General features: G+C 41.3%; 1 protein-coding gene and 1 long non-coding RNA gene across 4 annotated transcripts in view; one reads left to right on the top strand and one right to left on the bottom strand.

The window, feature by feature from the left end:
* Nucleotides 1-272: 272 nt before the first annotated feature.
* Nucleotides 273-5,448, bottom strand: LOC148125471 (uncharacterized). Of its 2 annotated transcripts, none has more exons than XR_015744219.1 (3): nucleotides 5,239-5,448; nucleotides 2,771-2,840; nucleotides 273-1,473 (listed from the first exon to the last, which is right to left on the bottom strand). It is a non-coding gene; the product is annotated as an uncharacterized LOC148125471 (long non-coding RNA). The 2 variants fall into 2 exon arrangements; XR_015744220.1 differs by having other exon boundaries at nucleotides 273-1,176.
* A 3,584-nt stretch (nucleotides 5,449-9,032) lies between these two features.
* The window catches only part of CCDC149 (coiled-coil domain containing 149), a 29,463-nt gene continuing 22,567 nt past the window's right edge, over nucleotides 9,033-15,928 (top strand). For both annotated transcript variants that reach the window (XM_087936509.1, XM_026699761.2), the window contains exon 1: nucleotides 9,033-9,204. In XM_087936509.1, the coding sequence (XP_087792635.1) occupies nucleotides 9,157-9,204 (48 nt within the window). In that variant the 5' untranslated portion in view covers nucleotides 9,033-9,156. The remainder of the gene's footprint in view (nucleotides 9,205-15,928) is intronic.

Below are 15,928 nucleotides of genomic sequence, written 5' to 3'. Positions count from 1 at the left end.
ATTCCAGGTTGCTTCTCTTCTCCATTAGTTCCCATCCATGGTTCCTTGTCCCACCCTCAGGTGCTCTGGAGAATAATTTGACCCCCTTTTCTTTGACGCAGCCTTTCAAGTACTGGGATTCTGCTATCATGTCATCCCTAATTCTTCTTCTCTTTAGACTAGCTGACTCTAGCTTTAGACTAGAATAGGTGACGATAACCCCATACAACTCACTTCTTATATGTTCTGGCCTAGGCTTCCCCAAAACATGAAGCCGTCTCCTGGTCCCAATAAAACCTCTTTTATATAGGTTAAAGGGAATTCCTCTCCAGCAAAGTCCCGGCCAGCAGTCTTTAAATAGTCTAGAGAGCAACAACAGTATATAAAGATTCTATGTTGGGGCATATTTGTCCCTTAGGCCACTAGATGGGGCTAGAGAGCAACAACAGTATATAAAAGTTATATGCTGGGGCATGGCAGCCCAATTAAATAGTATGATCTTGTTAATCTTGGATGGCTTCAAAAACTGGAGCAAATCTGGACCTTGTTAGGAGTTGGATGGGGATCAACAGAGAGTCCTAGAGCTGTCAGTGAAACTGCAGAGGTAAAAACACATGTACATACATGTACGTATCAAGGGGGAAAAGGGTACGACAAACCATTTCTGTACTCTTGCTGAGAAAGCTATATGGAAATATCCACGAAATTTCCAGGAGCCAAGTCTAACTTGATCACAAATACTTTTCTAGTTTTTAATCTCCTCATTAGGTGCCATTGGATCCCAAGCAGGCCCTCCAGAAAATATGATCCCAACCTTTGGTCTTTCTTTCTTTCTTTCTTTCTTTCTTTCTTTCTTTCTTTCTTTCTTTCTTTCTTTCTTTCTTTCTTTCTTTCTTTCTTTCTTTCCACATCTTTCCAGTTCAGTTTGTACTTTTCTGCAAATTCTCTCACCCTCCTTCTTTTACTGTCAGCAGAAATCTCTGAAGGTCACTCGGGAAAGGCTCTGGTGTTAGCCTGGCATTATTTGTTGATTTGCATCCGTCAACACATTTCTATTTTCTGTTTGGACATTATGACCGGATTGTGTGAAAAATGAGCCTTTATTTCACCCGCATGGCTGTTTGAGTTTTTGTGGATGTGGCTCTGCTGACTGACTCGTTTTCAGAAGCAGGTGCTGTATTGCAATTTCTAGACTTCCTTGTGGAAAATGTGAGATCAGTGATTAATTAAAAAAAAAACCCCGCCATCTGCTATTATCAATACACTCCTGATTTTAAATGTCCATGGGAAAAATGAGTTAGCGGATATGACGGGGTTATAAAGTCCTCCATATGCTAATTGCAATAATAGCCCATTTTATAATCTCGAGTCTTCAAATTAAGCCTGGGCAATCTCACCACAAATCCAAAGTTAGCATTTGCTGGCTACAGATATTTCAACTTCTCTGTGACAGGCAGTGGGACCCGTCCATCTTATAGCCTGCATGAATTTCCTCTAAGAATAGAGGAATGGAATAGAAAATATAAAGTGAAACAGAATTAATAGAAATGGAAAAAAGTTAGAGTAGATTAAAGTAGAATAGAATAGAATAGAATAGAATAGAATAGAATAGAATAGAATAGAATAGAATAGAATAGAATTAATAGTAATGGAACAATTAGAGTCGAATAGAATAGAACAGAACAGAATTAGAATAGAATAGAATAGAATAGAATAGAATAGAATAGAATAGAATTAATAGTAATGGAACAATTAGAGTCGAATAGAATAGAACAGAACAGAACAGAATTAATAGAAATGGAAAAGTAGAGTAGAGTAGAGTAGAGTAGAGTAGAATAGAATAGAATAGAATAGAAATGGAAAAGTAGAGTAGAATAGAGTAGAGTAGAACAGAACAGAACAGAACAGAATAGAAAAGAATTAATAGAAATAGAAAAAGTAGAGTAGAATAAAATAGAATTAATAGAAGTGGAAAAAAATAGAGTAGAATAGAGTAAAGCAGAACAGAACAGAACATAATTAATAGAAATGGAAAAGTAGAATAGAACATAATTAATAGAAATGGAAAAGTAGAGTAGAATAGAATTAATAGAAAGGGAAAAAAAGAGTAGAATAGAGTAGAACAGAATAGAACAGAATTAATACAAATGGAAAAGTAGAATTGAATTGAATTGAATTGAATTCTTAATTGGTCAAGGTTTGCTTGCCTGCATCTTATTACTGTACGAAGTGTGTACATGTGGTCCCATTTTCAGTTCTGCACTAGATGAACCGGTTGTTACATTATGTGCAGCCCACTTCTGAGGTCATCCAGTCCAACCCACTGCTTGGGCTGGAAACATATCCCTTCAAGCGACTGTAGAAGGGACCCGAGCCACAGATATCCAAAGAAAAGGAGGAGGAGAGATCAAGAACAGGAAGTCCTGCATGGAACAGAGTCCTCCCAGGGAGCCATTTTGCACCCTCACACAGCTGATCCCCCATGCAGCTGTAGAAGTTATTTTGCTTCCCTAATTACAGTCTATGCAGGATGTTCATTAAGCCGAAGTCCTCCCCTCAGTTCCTTAGTCACAGGAACATGCAAATGCTTAATATCCTTTGAAAAGGAGCACGTATTTCCATGATTCAAATAATTCACATTATCGATGATTGCTCTTAATGTATATATTTGTCTTCTGTGGTTTTGTGTGTGTGTGTGTGTGTGTGTGTGTGTGTGTGTGTCTTGCTTTGCTTCTACAATAACTGCATTGATGGGGAAACATATATTACATCTCCATTTGGTAATGCTAACCTTTCTTACTTTTAAGGAAAAGCCTCTTCTAAGCCTTTTCACTGAAAACATTTTGGATTGGATTAGGGTGCTGCAAATTAGTAACAAGAAAAGAAGCTGAAAGGTTATCATGGTAGAAATGAGTTTAAAAGAATATTTTGTTAATTAAATGCAATTTTTAAAAAAAAGTCCAGTCACATTACAGTAGCCGGATTTAATGCGTTATGTGTCCTTTATTTAATAGATCATAAGAGTGCCATCTGGTGGATTTAATACCAATTTCATTATAGTTAAATAAGGAAATTGTTATAAAAGAAATAGAATTTACACCCTAATTTTGGAAGTTTCCAAGTTACCATCCTTGATTTAGCCAGGATTCTGAAAATGAAAGAGCCAAGAGAGTGATATCCATGTTTTCATCTTGCAATCCATCTGATAATCAGGCTGATCTTCAGCTGCTGTGAATGAAGTCACTTCAGAAAAAGTCAAATAAGTAAGCAAATCCATCTCTTTTTCCAGGAGAATGTGCTCAGGTTTGAATAGGTTTGGTTTTTTTTTTATCATGTTAACATAAACTCTTATGCATTTCTGGTCCCAATGGAGTGGAATACATCAGCCTCAAAAATGGGGTGGGAGGAGGCAGAATTGAATGAATTATTTCAAAACAAGTTTTGGCATGATCATAGGTAAGGGGAGGGAAGCAATTTCTACTTAGAGTCTCCCTTAGAGCAGGGGTCACCAACCTTTTGGACCTCAGGGACCCGCAAACTCGAAATTTTAAATCCCGCGGACCAGAGACCCTGGGAAAATCCCACAAAAAAAGTCCCCCATCCCGTTTTCCTACTGGTCGATCATTCTTTATTTGGGATCGCAGGATACCGTCTCTAGCTCCGTTCTCAGGGGGAGAGAGAGAGAAAGAGAGACTTTTGGCTTCATGCAAGGAAAGCAGCAGAAGCAGCAGAAGTCTTTCTTTCTCTCTCCCTCAAACTCTGCCAGAAATGAGTCTTTGCCAGCGCAGCCTCTTTGGGAGAGAGAAAGAAAGACTTTTGCTGCTTTCCTTGCATGCAGCCAAAAGCAGAAGAAGAAAGAAGCGGAAAGAAGCAGCCCAGTGGCCAAGCAAGGCGCATGGGGCGAGTTTCCCCCCTTCACTCTTTCCCCACTCCCCTCCCTATCTCGTGTTGTTCGCAATGCAAGCAACGCAAGCCTTGTGTTCCTGCAGGCCATGTGGGAGGCACAATCTTGTGTTCCCACACAGCCTGGATTAGTTAGTTAGTTTGCTTGATTGTCATTGCACCTCGTACAATGAAATCAAACACCATCTTCAGTGCACATCATGACCATGAAAATAAGCACAAACACACATCCTTCACACTCCACATTAATTGCTTGGTGGGTGCTTTGGGGGTTACATTTCTCTGTGGACCCCCAAAATTTTCTGGCAGATCACCAGTGGTCCCCGGCCCACTGGTTGGTCACCACTGCCTTAGAGTATAGTTCTAACCCTAAAATGTCAGTAGTTCATGAAAACGTAGCAGGAGGCGTTTTGCTGTCTACAATTTGAAAGCATTTTCTTTTTTTGCAATTTACACGCTGGGTTAGTTGGGATGCTTTCCTTTCTCACTCAGTAGTGCGCTGCAACCAGTTTAACTATCAGTTCTGTGATCAATAAAGACCAATTTGAACCTCTCCACCTCACCTACTCTCCTTCCCTGGTAAGGAGAACAGCTGATGCACGGTAATCCACTTTGCGTGTGAATCAGCTGAGCTGCAAAAGAAGGAAATGTAAGACAGGATAGGGTGGGGCCAGGTGGGTGGGGCCAGCTGATCGTCATTCATACCGATTCGCTATAACCAGTCCGAACTGGCAGCAGCTCACCATTGTTTTCACTCCACGACTAAGCTCAGTGCAATATTAAAATACTTCTGTAAACCGAATTAGCAAGGTTAGAAAAGTTTAGAGGCTAACATCCGAAAGAGAATTGGTTTCAACATAAGAAACAGATGGTGTCAGGAGGACATAACAATTGATGGTGCAGAAAGTTAGGAATGAAAAAAAAGGAATAAAAAAATATGGATAGTTGCATGATTCACCTATTATGTAGAGAAAAAAGAAGCAGACGCATTGCTTGAACCAAATACTTCGTTATGCAGGGTAAATGATCCAAATCTATGCAAATCCGTCATACTGGAATCTCAGGTTCTCCCTCATGCTAACTTTTTCAAGAGGCAGGGGAAATTGCCTAACTTCACAGGTTATTAACCATTTCTGCTTGATATTTAGTACCATCTGTGCAACTGATTAAATACCCTGTTTCCCCGAAAGTACAACCTACCCTGAATGTAAGTCCTAGCTTGATTTTTACACACGTGCCCAATATAAGCCCTACCCCACCCCCAAAGCCCTAATTAAGATCCCATCCACTCCAGAGTGGAAGGGTAAAAATTAAGCTAGGGTCGGGATGGGTGGGTGGAACTGCCCTACTACTTACCTTTGGACAGTTGTAGCGACTGTGGTGATTGTAAATTACATGTCTCAGAGTCAGCTTCATACAGGTCATGCTGGCATGTTGCTCCTAATAAATCTTTTGAGGTTTTTAAAAGCTTGGTTCCAGGCTTCTGATTTAATTAGGGTGATTTCCGGAATCCTGACATCAAGGTTGACAATCTGATGTACCTCTCATCCACTGAATGTAAAAAAAAAAAAACTGATGGCAGAGATTGATTAATGAATCAGACTTGAGAACAGGTCACACATACAGGTCAGGCTTTCTTTAAAAAACAAAACAATGTGGATTTTAATGAAAGAGAGCATCGATGGGACAAATTCCAGGGTTTGGAAAAGCTATTGAGCAAAGGAAGTCTTAATTCCTAAGGAAGATACTAAAAAGCATAGAAAGGCCCAGAACTTTACAGTAACACTGTCAAGAAAGCTCAGAATTATCTGAGATTAGTGAAAGAGGCTAAAAATAGCACAACGGTTGTGCTGAAGTGTTCAAAGGAGAAGAATCAACGCGTCAGCTGCTAAATGAGAAGGCTAAATGAACATCCACCTGCCATAAAGAAAAATCTGAGCTGGAGAGCAGGATTGAAACTGGATGAATTGTGGGCCTAGCTGATGGTCTGGCCAAATTATTACAGATTAACTGCATTGGAAGGGACCTGATAGGTCATCTAGTCCAACCCCCCCTGTCCAAACAGGTGACGCCACACCATTTCTGACAGATGGCAATCCAGTCTCTTCTTGAAAGCCTCCAGGGATGAAGCTCTGACAATGTCCAAAGGCAAAAGCTGTTCCATTGAATATAGGGTACCGGAGTTGGAAGGGACCTTAGAGGTCATCTAGTCCAATCCCCCCTGCCCAAGCAGGAGACCCCACACCATTTCTGACTGAGGGCAGTCCAGTCTCTTCTTGAAAGCCTCCAGGGATGAAGATCCCACAACTTCTGAAGGCAACTCCTGTTCCATTGAATATAGGATACTAGAGTTGGAAAGAACCTTGGCGGTCACGTAGTCCAACCCTCCTGCCTAAGCAGGAGACCCTACACCGTTTCTGACAGGTGGTAGCCCAGTCTCTTCTTGAAAGCCTCCAGGGATGGTAAATGAATTAACAGATTTAACAGAGTTGGAAGGGGCCTTGTAGGTCATCTAGTCCAACCTACGCCATTTCTGACAGAGGGCCGTCCAGTCTCTCCTTGAAAGCTTCCAGGAATGAAGTTCCCACCACTTCTAAAGGCAACTTCTGTTCCACTGGTCAATTGTTCTTACTGTCAGGAAGTTTCTCCTTATTTCCAAGTTGCTTCTCTCCTTGGTTAGTTTCCATTCATTATTATCCTTTGTCTGGCCTTTGGGTGCCTTGGAGAGTAGCTTGACCCCTTCCTCCTCTCGGTGGCAGCCCCTCAAATATCGGCATCAGATATAAATCCTTATGGGTTACCCTGGAGAAATTTTGGGGATCAGGTGAGCTGCCAAGGAGAGCAACTGTGGCTCCATCATCTTTAGAAAGGAGGAAAAAAAGAAAGTCCAGCAAATCGATCATTTGCGCACTGATAACAAATTCTAGAAGGTATCACAAAGAAACTCATCTGTAAGCACCTTCAAAACATTAGCGTAATCAGGAGAAGCCGGCAGCCAAAATGGAATTAAATGTTGTAACTATGATCAGTAACTGGATCATAAGTAGCTTTTGAGAGTCTGTCCTAACTTTGAATGGCCACTAAGCAACCAGTCATAAGTCAACTTCTGAGGGGCACATGCCATAATTTTGTAATTGGTTAGTTAACATAGTTACTTTATATTTTACTTTGCATTTTAAACATACTTTATATTTTACTTTGCATTTTAAACATAGTTGTTTTATATTTTACTTTGCATTTTAAACATAGTTACTATAATATAAAGTAACTGTTTAATATACAAGGTAAAATATAAAGTAACTATGTTTAAAATGCAAAGTAAAATGTATTTATTTTGTATTTTAAGCAGAGTGACTATATTTTACCTTGTACATTAAACATAGTTACTTTGTATTTTACTTTGCATTTTAAACACAGTTACTATAATGTAAAGTAACTATGTTTAATATACAAGGCAAAATATAAAGTAACTGTTTAAAATGCAAAGTAAAATATATTTACTTTGCATTTTAAGAAGACTGACTTTATGTTTTACCTTGTATATTAAATATATTACGTATTATATTACGTAATATTACGTAATATTATGTAATATTACTTATTATATTACGTATTTTACTTTGCATTTCAAACATAGTTACTTTGTATTTTAATTTGACTTATTTTCCCTCTTTTAAAAAAAATGATGTTCAAGCTCATTACAGATTGGATAGCCTTTAACATTCCTAAACTGAAAAGATAAACAGACTGAAGACTATCTCCAGATAAGAAAAAAGTTTGTTAGTTTATGGATGGTTGGAAAATAAAGCAAGAAATTGAATGACACTGTAATAATGATATACTATGATAGATAATGCTTAGGCTGAATAGGCTATAATATGAGTGTCAATTCAGTAAGATTTGGAACTTATTTTTATGGATGATTAGAAAATGAAGCAAGAAATTTAAAGACACTGTAATAAATGATATACCATGATATATAATATTGAATAGGCTATAATATGAATGTAAACTCAGTAAGAAATGTATTATTATGTATATTATGTGCACAAGATATATGTACCCAGTCGACACACCGTATAACTGAAATATGGTTTTATTTGTTGTTTTTGTTATAAAAATTTTAAAAAATTTTAAAAAAGAAAAAAGTTTCTTAGGTATTCGGGTCCGGTTTATCTTTTTTGCAAACTCAAAACAGCCTTTTTCCTTACTATTCTGACATCAGATTTCATTTTAATGAACATGTGTGATATTAATTGTATGCAAATATGTAGCATGTTTGTCTGCTTAACTGATTTCCTGTGCCAAAGGGAGGGGGCTTTTATCCAGTCCAGCCAACTTTCCTCTTGCATTTGTGTGTGTGTGTGTGTGTGTGTGTGTGTGTGTGTATGTGTTAACTATTTGAATGAGAGGATTCCCTTTTGTCTGAATATTCTGATAAAATTGTCATAAAACAATCTTCTTGTCTCCGTCTGTTCTCCGGATAGAATAGAATAAGAGAGTTGGAAGGGATCTTGTAGGTCATCTAGTCCAACCCCCTGCCTAGGCAGGAAACTCTACACCCCTTCGGACAAATGGCTGTCCAATCTCTTCTTAAACACTTCCAGTGTTGGAGCATCCACAACTTCTGGAGGCACATCCTCCAGAAGGCCTCCACTTACGACCATTCAAAACGTGGGGCGGTAAGAAACACAGGTAGTCCTTGACTTACAACGGTTCATTTAGTGACCGTTCAAAGTTATGAGGGCACTGAAAAAAGGGGGGAAGGACTGTTTTTCATGCTTACGACTGTCGCAGCATTCCTGGGGGGTGTTACAGGAGCAAAAATTCAGAGGCTTGGTGTCTGACTCACACTTACGACGAGCCAAGTCCATGGGGGGAAAGCCAGATTCGCTTAAGAGCTGGGTTGCTGAGTTAACAGCTGCACGGGATTCGCTTTAGCAACCCTGATGAGAAAAGTCGTAAAACTGGCATAGCTTGCCTCTTGCTTAGCAGCAGAACTCTGGGGCTGAAGGTAGGCCGAGGACTACCGGCAGTGGCTTCGCTTAACGGCAGAAATCTGGGGCTGAACGGTGGTCACAAGCCGAGGATTACCGGCAGCGCGGGTCGGACTAGACGACCTCGAGGGTCCCTACGTGCCCTGATCTTGCGCCCGAGCCGGAAAGCCGCTGAGCGAAGCGGCGGCGGCGGCGGCGGCGGGGAAGCTTTCCGCAGGAACCGCCTCTTGGCCGGCCGCGTCGCGGGAAGGCAGGCGGCCGAGGCGGGGCAGGAGCCATGAACGGCAGCCGCAGCGAGAGCGACTGGCAGGGGCTGGTGGGCGAGGTGAGGGCGCCGGCGGGGAGGGAGGGCGGGCCGAGGGGCTGCGGGGACCCCGGGCGGGCCGGGCCGGGCCGGAGGGCAGCCAAGGCGGCGGCCGGGCCCCGCTTGGCCTGCTGCGCGATCGCCTCGGGCCAGCCCGGGAATCCAGGCGGGCGGGCTGCGTGGTCGGGGGAGATGCCTCGGTTGGACGGAGGAGAAGGAAGGAGGAGGAGGAGGAGGAGAGGAGAAAAAGAGAGAAGGAGAAAGAGGGAAGAGGAGGAGGAGGAGAGAGAAGGAGGAAAAGGAGGAGGAGGGGAGAAAGAGAGGGAGACAGGAGGAGGAGGAAGAGAGAAGTAGAAAGAGGGAGGAGGGGGGGAGGAGAGGAGGAGGAAGAGAGAGAAGGAGAAAGAGGGAAGAAGAGAGGGAGATGGAGGAAGGTGGAGGAAAGAGAGAGGAGGAGAAAAAGGAAGGGAAAGAAGACACCGGAGATGGAGAAAGGGAGAAGGAGAAAGAGAGAAGAGGAGGGGAGAGGAGGAGAAGGAGGGGGAGGGAAGAGGAGCAGGAAAGAGGAGGAGAAAGAAAGAGGAAAAGGAGAAAAAAGAGGCGAAAAGACGCAGGAGATGAAGAAAGGGAGAAAGAGTAAGAGAAAGGGAGAAAGAAGGAGAAAGACAGAAGGAAAAGGAGAAAGAGGGTGAAGGAGAAGAAGGAGAGGGAGAAGGAGAAAGGGAGGAGAAGGAGCGGCCTGGCCCAAGCCCTTCCATCCCTTGCTCCCCGATCTGCAGGCAGAGGGTCGCCTTCCCCGTCCTGAGAAGGGGAGGCCTCGGGGGTCCTTGTGCCCAAGCCTGGAAATCCGGCCGAGGCCATTCAGCCGGGTTTATTTCCCAGGGGCACCCAGAGGCAATCGCCTCGCAGAGTTTCTTCGTTGGAAAGGAAACAAAGTCAGAGAGAACCGTTATCCAGCGGAACTGCTCACCACTAGAAGTTGTGGGTGCTCCAACACTGGGGGTTTTTAAGAAGAGGCTGGACGGCCATGTGTCTGAAGTGGTTGGGCTAGATGACCTCCGAGGTCCCTTCCAGCTCTCTTCTGATTGATTGATATTGTTTAAGGGCAGAGGACTTCAAACTTGACAGCTTTAAGACTGGTGGACTTCAACTCCCAGAATTCCTGAGCTAACATGACTAAGGGAGGAATTCTGGGAGTTAAAGTCCACAAGTCTTAAACTGGGCAAGTTTAAAGACCCTTGGTGTAGGGTCTCCTTCTTGAGCAGGGGAGTGGACTAGAGGACCTCCAAGGTCCCTTCCAGCTCTGCCCTTCTGCATTCTATATGCTTCCTCCTTGGGAAATTGACCTGTGTGTGGTGATTGTTTGGTAACTCACAGTGTGTACTTTCTACTGAATGGCCACATGAGAACACACACACACACACACACACACACACACACACACACACACACAAACAATGACTGAATGTCACCTTTGTTTGCTCTGCCTCCCGTGGACTTAAAAACTAACCCAACTGGTTCCAAACAAGCAAAGCCCAAATATATATATATATTTATTTAAAAGGGGCAACAGGGAACCCAGACGTAGCAAAATTTTGGTGGACAGAGCTCTTAACTCTTTGCTCTAGAGGAAGTCCCGGACTTACGACCACCGTTGGGGTTGAAAATTGCCTGTCCTGCTAAGTGAGGCGGCCATGAAGGGAATAGCCGGCCACTTTGCCGCTTTTCTGGCCACATTCATTAAGTGGATCCCTGCAGTTGTTAAGGGAGTTGCCTGGTCATTAAGTGAATCATGCTTCCCATGGACTTGGCTTGTCAGAAGGTTGCCAAAAGGGATGCCGTTGCCCCCCTCCTCCGCCGGGGATGCTGAGACCGTCGTAAATAGGAGTCAGTTGCCAAGCGTCCGGATTTGGATCACAAATGATGACAAAGGAGCCTAAGCCACGGTTTTCAGTGTCGTTGTGACTTTGAACAGTCACTAAATGAACAGTTGTAAGGCAAGGACTACCTGTGATTGGTCAAGGAAGTGGTGTGAACAGCCAAAGAAGGGTCTGTGTAGGATGGGCTGTATCATTTTCCTTCCTTCCATCCATCCATCCATCCATCCATCCATCCATCCATCCACCTGTTACTTTCTTGCTTTATGTTTTCCTTCCTTTCCTCCCTCCCTCCTTCCCTTCCATCTTTTCCTTCCCACCATCCTTTCCTTCCTTCCTTCCTTCCTTCCATCTTTTCCTTCCTGCCATCTTTCCTTTCCTTCTTTGTTTCTTTGTTTCTTTGTTTCTTTCTTTCCTTCCTTCCTTCCTTCCTTCCTTCCTTCCTTCCTTCCTTCCTTCCTTCCTTCCTTCCTTCCTTCCTCTCTCTCTCCTTCTGTCCCTTCCTTCTATCTTTTCCTTCTTACCATCTTTTCCTTCCTTTCTTCATGTTTTCCTTCCTTCCTTTCTCTCCTTCCTTCCTTCCTTCCTTCCTTCCTTCCTTCCTTCCTTCCTTCCTTCCTTTCCTCCCTCCCTCCTCTCCCTCCCTCCCTTCCCTTCTTTCTCTTCTTCCTTTCCTCCCTCCCTCCCTCTCTCCCTCCCTTGTCAGTGATCCAGAAATATTTGAGATTTCTTTGCTTGATTCTGCTTTCAACCCTCAGGCCGCTGTTGGCTCTCAGGAAAACGTCACACAAGTTTTGATAGGGACGGAGTGACTCTCAGGCCAGAGCAAATAAATGTTCTGAGGAACCATTGCAACAAAAGCAACAAAGACTTTGTGTTTGCACTGCGTGTGTCCACGTCTCTTTGGTCTCGCTGGGATGTAATATTTAACCAACCTTCGCTTGCTATCTGAAGAGCCGAGTCACACCTGGTTAGGGATTTGGATTTCAAATCTCCAGGAAGTTCGAGACTTGGGTAGAAAATTCTCTGGATGTTGAGGAGGCCGGGAAGCTGAAAACATCCTGGAAAAATAGGATGCAAAGCGAACTTTACATTATTGCCAGAGAAACCATATGGAGGCACCCAGACAAGAAGGAAGTCCTCGACTTACAAGTGCAACAGAGCCCAGAATTGATGTTGCTAATAGAATATATATTGCACCAATGGTGGGATTCAATTTTTTTTTACTACCAGTTCTGTGGGTGTGGCTTGGTGGGCCTGGTTAGTCAATCTCTTCTTAAAAACCTCACAATGTTGGAGCATTCACAACTTTTGGTGGAAAGTAGTTCCACTGGTTAATTGTCATCACTGTCAGGAAATTCCTCCTTAGTTTTAGGTTGCTTCTCTCCTTGGTTAGTTTCCACCCATTGCTTCTTGTCCTGCCTTCAGAGGCTTTGGAGAAGAAATTGACCCCCTCTTCTTTGGGGCAGCCCCTCAAATATTGGAATTCTCCTCTAATGTCACCCTTAGCCCTTATTTTAATTAAACATACTTTTCATACTTTTCATAATTGCTGTAACCATTTGTTCTATGTTTTAGCCTCTTAGGCCCTTGATCATCTTCATTGGTCTTCTCTGCACTTTATTTTTAGAGTCCTGACATTTATTTAGAGCCTGGATATTCAGCAGCTTTCTGCGTGTATGGTATCATGCCCCCGTTGGAATCTGATTCAGAGGGGGAGGCTGAGCATCTGACAGGGAGTGGGAGTGTGGCTCCATTGGCTGTGGAAGAAACTGGGGAAGGTCACAGTTTGGCTGGGCAGAGCAGGGGGGAGGTAGAACAAGGGAGAGGTAGAACAAGGGAGAGGGAATTCAGAGTAAGACCAAAGCTCACCCCTTCTTCATCGTAGGGCACGTAGGGAGGAATGGAGAAGGGAGCAACGGGAGTTGCATGGCTTATGGGTGAGGAAAGGGCCCTGATTCCCCTCATTAGCTGCAGCTGGGAACACAGTGTTAAAGGGAAGTTGTGCACAGTAAAGTTGTTGGGAGCAAATCATGAATTTATCTGGTATCATCGAGGCTTATTTGGGTTCCTGGTGTCTTCCCAACCATGTATGTTTTGCTGGGCTTTCAAGTCTGAAATTCCTTCTCCTGCCCTGTCCAGTTAATTGCTGCAGGGTGGTTTGTGTGGATTTTAAGTTACAGTTTGTGTGTTTTCGGACTGAATTTCCTCCACTTAAAGGCTGTTCCTGGGAGAGTTTTTCTCCAGCCTGGACATTGGGGGCAAAGTTGGAGATATTAAAGGGACTTTTCTTACTTATGTGACTGTGTTGCCTTTGTGCCATGCCTCTTTGGGTCATCACATGTGGTCAACACAAAGCAATCGTGTTTATGGTATCCAATGTGGTTCCAATATGAAGAGTTTTGAAAGCATTGTATTCCTTTGATGGCTTTTAACTGTAACCAGGTTTCAGGCATCCAGAGATGCTATGATTGATAAGATTTTTCAGTGCGCCAAAATTGATAGGTTGACACTAGAATTGAAAGAACAAGATAAATCAGAATATTATAAAATATGGAACACATTTTATTATTGGAGGGACAGGAAGGGGAGTTCACAAAGCTGAAATAAGAATTCAAGTTGAATAGAAATGAGGTGAGAGAACTTATACCTGAGATATAAGAATAAGAACTAAATGGTACAAAGCTTAAATGTATGTGTGTGTGCGTGTGTATATGTATATATATATGTGCATGCATGTGTGTACGTAGATATATGTATAGATATATGTAGATATATGTATATGTATGTATGTATATGTGTGTGTGTGTGTGTGTGTGGGCATATGTATGTATAAATGTTTATATCTTTTGAGCTTTTCTAATGTAAAATATATTGACTGAAATGTACGTCAAAGAAGACCACCATGTTCAATATTTTTAATGTTTATTTTCAATTAAATTTTTTTTTTAAAAAGAGATAGGACGGCTTAGGGAAGTCAGGGGAAATTGTGTGTGTTTGCACAACTGAAAAATGGCCTTCATTTAAGCTTTTTCCAGTCTTCATTTCTGATGTTTAAATTGATGTGCCTGCGTATTTTAATGGGGCAGGTACTGGGAGATTATTCCTTTGTGAACTGGCTTTATCTAGTTGTAAAACCATTTGGCGTTTCAGAATTAACTAGGTCAAAATCAGATTTATGGATAAAAATAGTGCAGAGGAAAACATTACCGTCTGATACAAAAGGAAAACTAGACCGCTGTCTCGTCATGGTCATCATAAGTCACTTTTTTCAGTGCTGTCATAATTTGGAACAGACACTAAATGAACTTTTTGGAAGTTGAGAATGACTTGCATTTTGATCCTTGGTTCCCCTCGTGGAAAAATTAAATTAAAATACAATGACATAAAATACAATAAATAAAATAAAATAATAAAAATAAAAATAAAATACAATACAAAATAATATAATATAAATAATAAAATAAATAATAACAAAAATAAAAATAACAAAAATAAAAATAACAAAAAATATCAAATAAACAAAATATAAAATAAAATAAAATGCAAGATAATATAATATAAATAATAAAATAATAAATAATAAATAAATAATATATAAATAAAGTAAAATAAAATAATAAATAAAATAACATAAAACATCAAACAAAGTAAAATAAAATATAAAATAAAATAATAAATAAAATAAAATCACATTAAAAATTTGGATGCTTGGCAACTGATTCACATTTATGACACTTGTAGTATCCCAGAGTCACCTGTAGTATGTATGTGTATGTGTAGATATATACTCTCTTTTGAGAGCAGGCAACAGAATTTCATTTTTCACGTGTGCCAGTGTGCTCAGAGTAAAAAAAAATGACAATAAAGTTTATCTTATCAATCTTGTTATTTCAATATTTATTTACCTATCACTCCTTCCCATAACATATCCCGGAGTTGAATCTTTAAAATGGTTAACAAACACTACTCTAGAATAATGGATCTGCAACATAACACAATAAGAGTTGGAAGGGACCTTGGAGGTCTTCTAGTCCAGCCCCTTGGAAATCTTCTAGTCCTCAAGCAGGAGACCCTATACCATTGCAGACAAGTGGCTGTCCAGTCTCCTTAAAAACTTCCCATCTTCTTGCTTTATATTACCAAGATTGTCCTTGGAAGTATCCAGCTATGTGAAATATGAGCTTCATCAATGCAGCCCTGGATCTGAAATCACATTTGTGTGTGTGTGTGTGTGTGTAAATTATTTATGCGCATCATTATTATTTAAACTTCAAACGTCCTTTCACAAGTTCGTTATAAGATTGGGTTTCCAGTTTTGTTTTGCTTTTTTAAATGAGAGGGTGAAAAACCATTCTCAAACTGTGGCTCCCGCTATATTGAGGGAAGTGCCAAGATATCAAGTTGAGAATGTTTATGGCAGGTTTTCAAATCTTGATGTAAATGAAATTAGTCCAGGCTACAGACATTTGGGGTTAACAATAGCCTGAGTTTCAGTTGGGGTTCCCAAGGGCTAGGGAGAAGAGAAAAAGAGTTTATGGAAAGTCCAGTTGCTTTTTGGGAAAAAAAAAACACAAGGATTGGACTGCCAAGACGTTATGGGAAAGGAACTATAAATTAACAATATCGATAGCATATAACGAAAATTCATATAAGATGTTTCATAAATGGCACTTTGCACCAGCAAAACTGGCAAAGATATTTAAAGATAAATCAGCCAAGTGCTGGAAGTGCCACCAGACACGGAGAACATATTGCCATGTGTGGTGGCCTTGTGCAGAAGCTAAAAGATATTGAACAAAAATACACACATGGTTGGAAAAAGAATGATAAAGCAACACATAGATTTGAAACCTGAAATATTTTTA

Source organism: Pseudonaja textilis, chromosome 6, assembly GCF_049901715.1.
Source record: "Pseudonaja textilis isolate UNSWEBS1 chromosome 6, rPseTex1.2, whole genome shotgun sequence".
In the NCBI taxonomy this organism is placed as follows: Eukaryota; Metazoa; Chordata; class Lepidosauria; order Squamata; family Elapidae; genus Pseudonaja; species Pseudonaja textilis.
The sequence above is the reverse complement of the archived record's forward strand: the minus strand, read 5'-3'. Positions and strand labels throughout refer to the sequence as shown.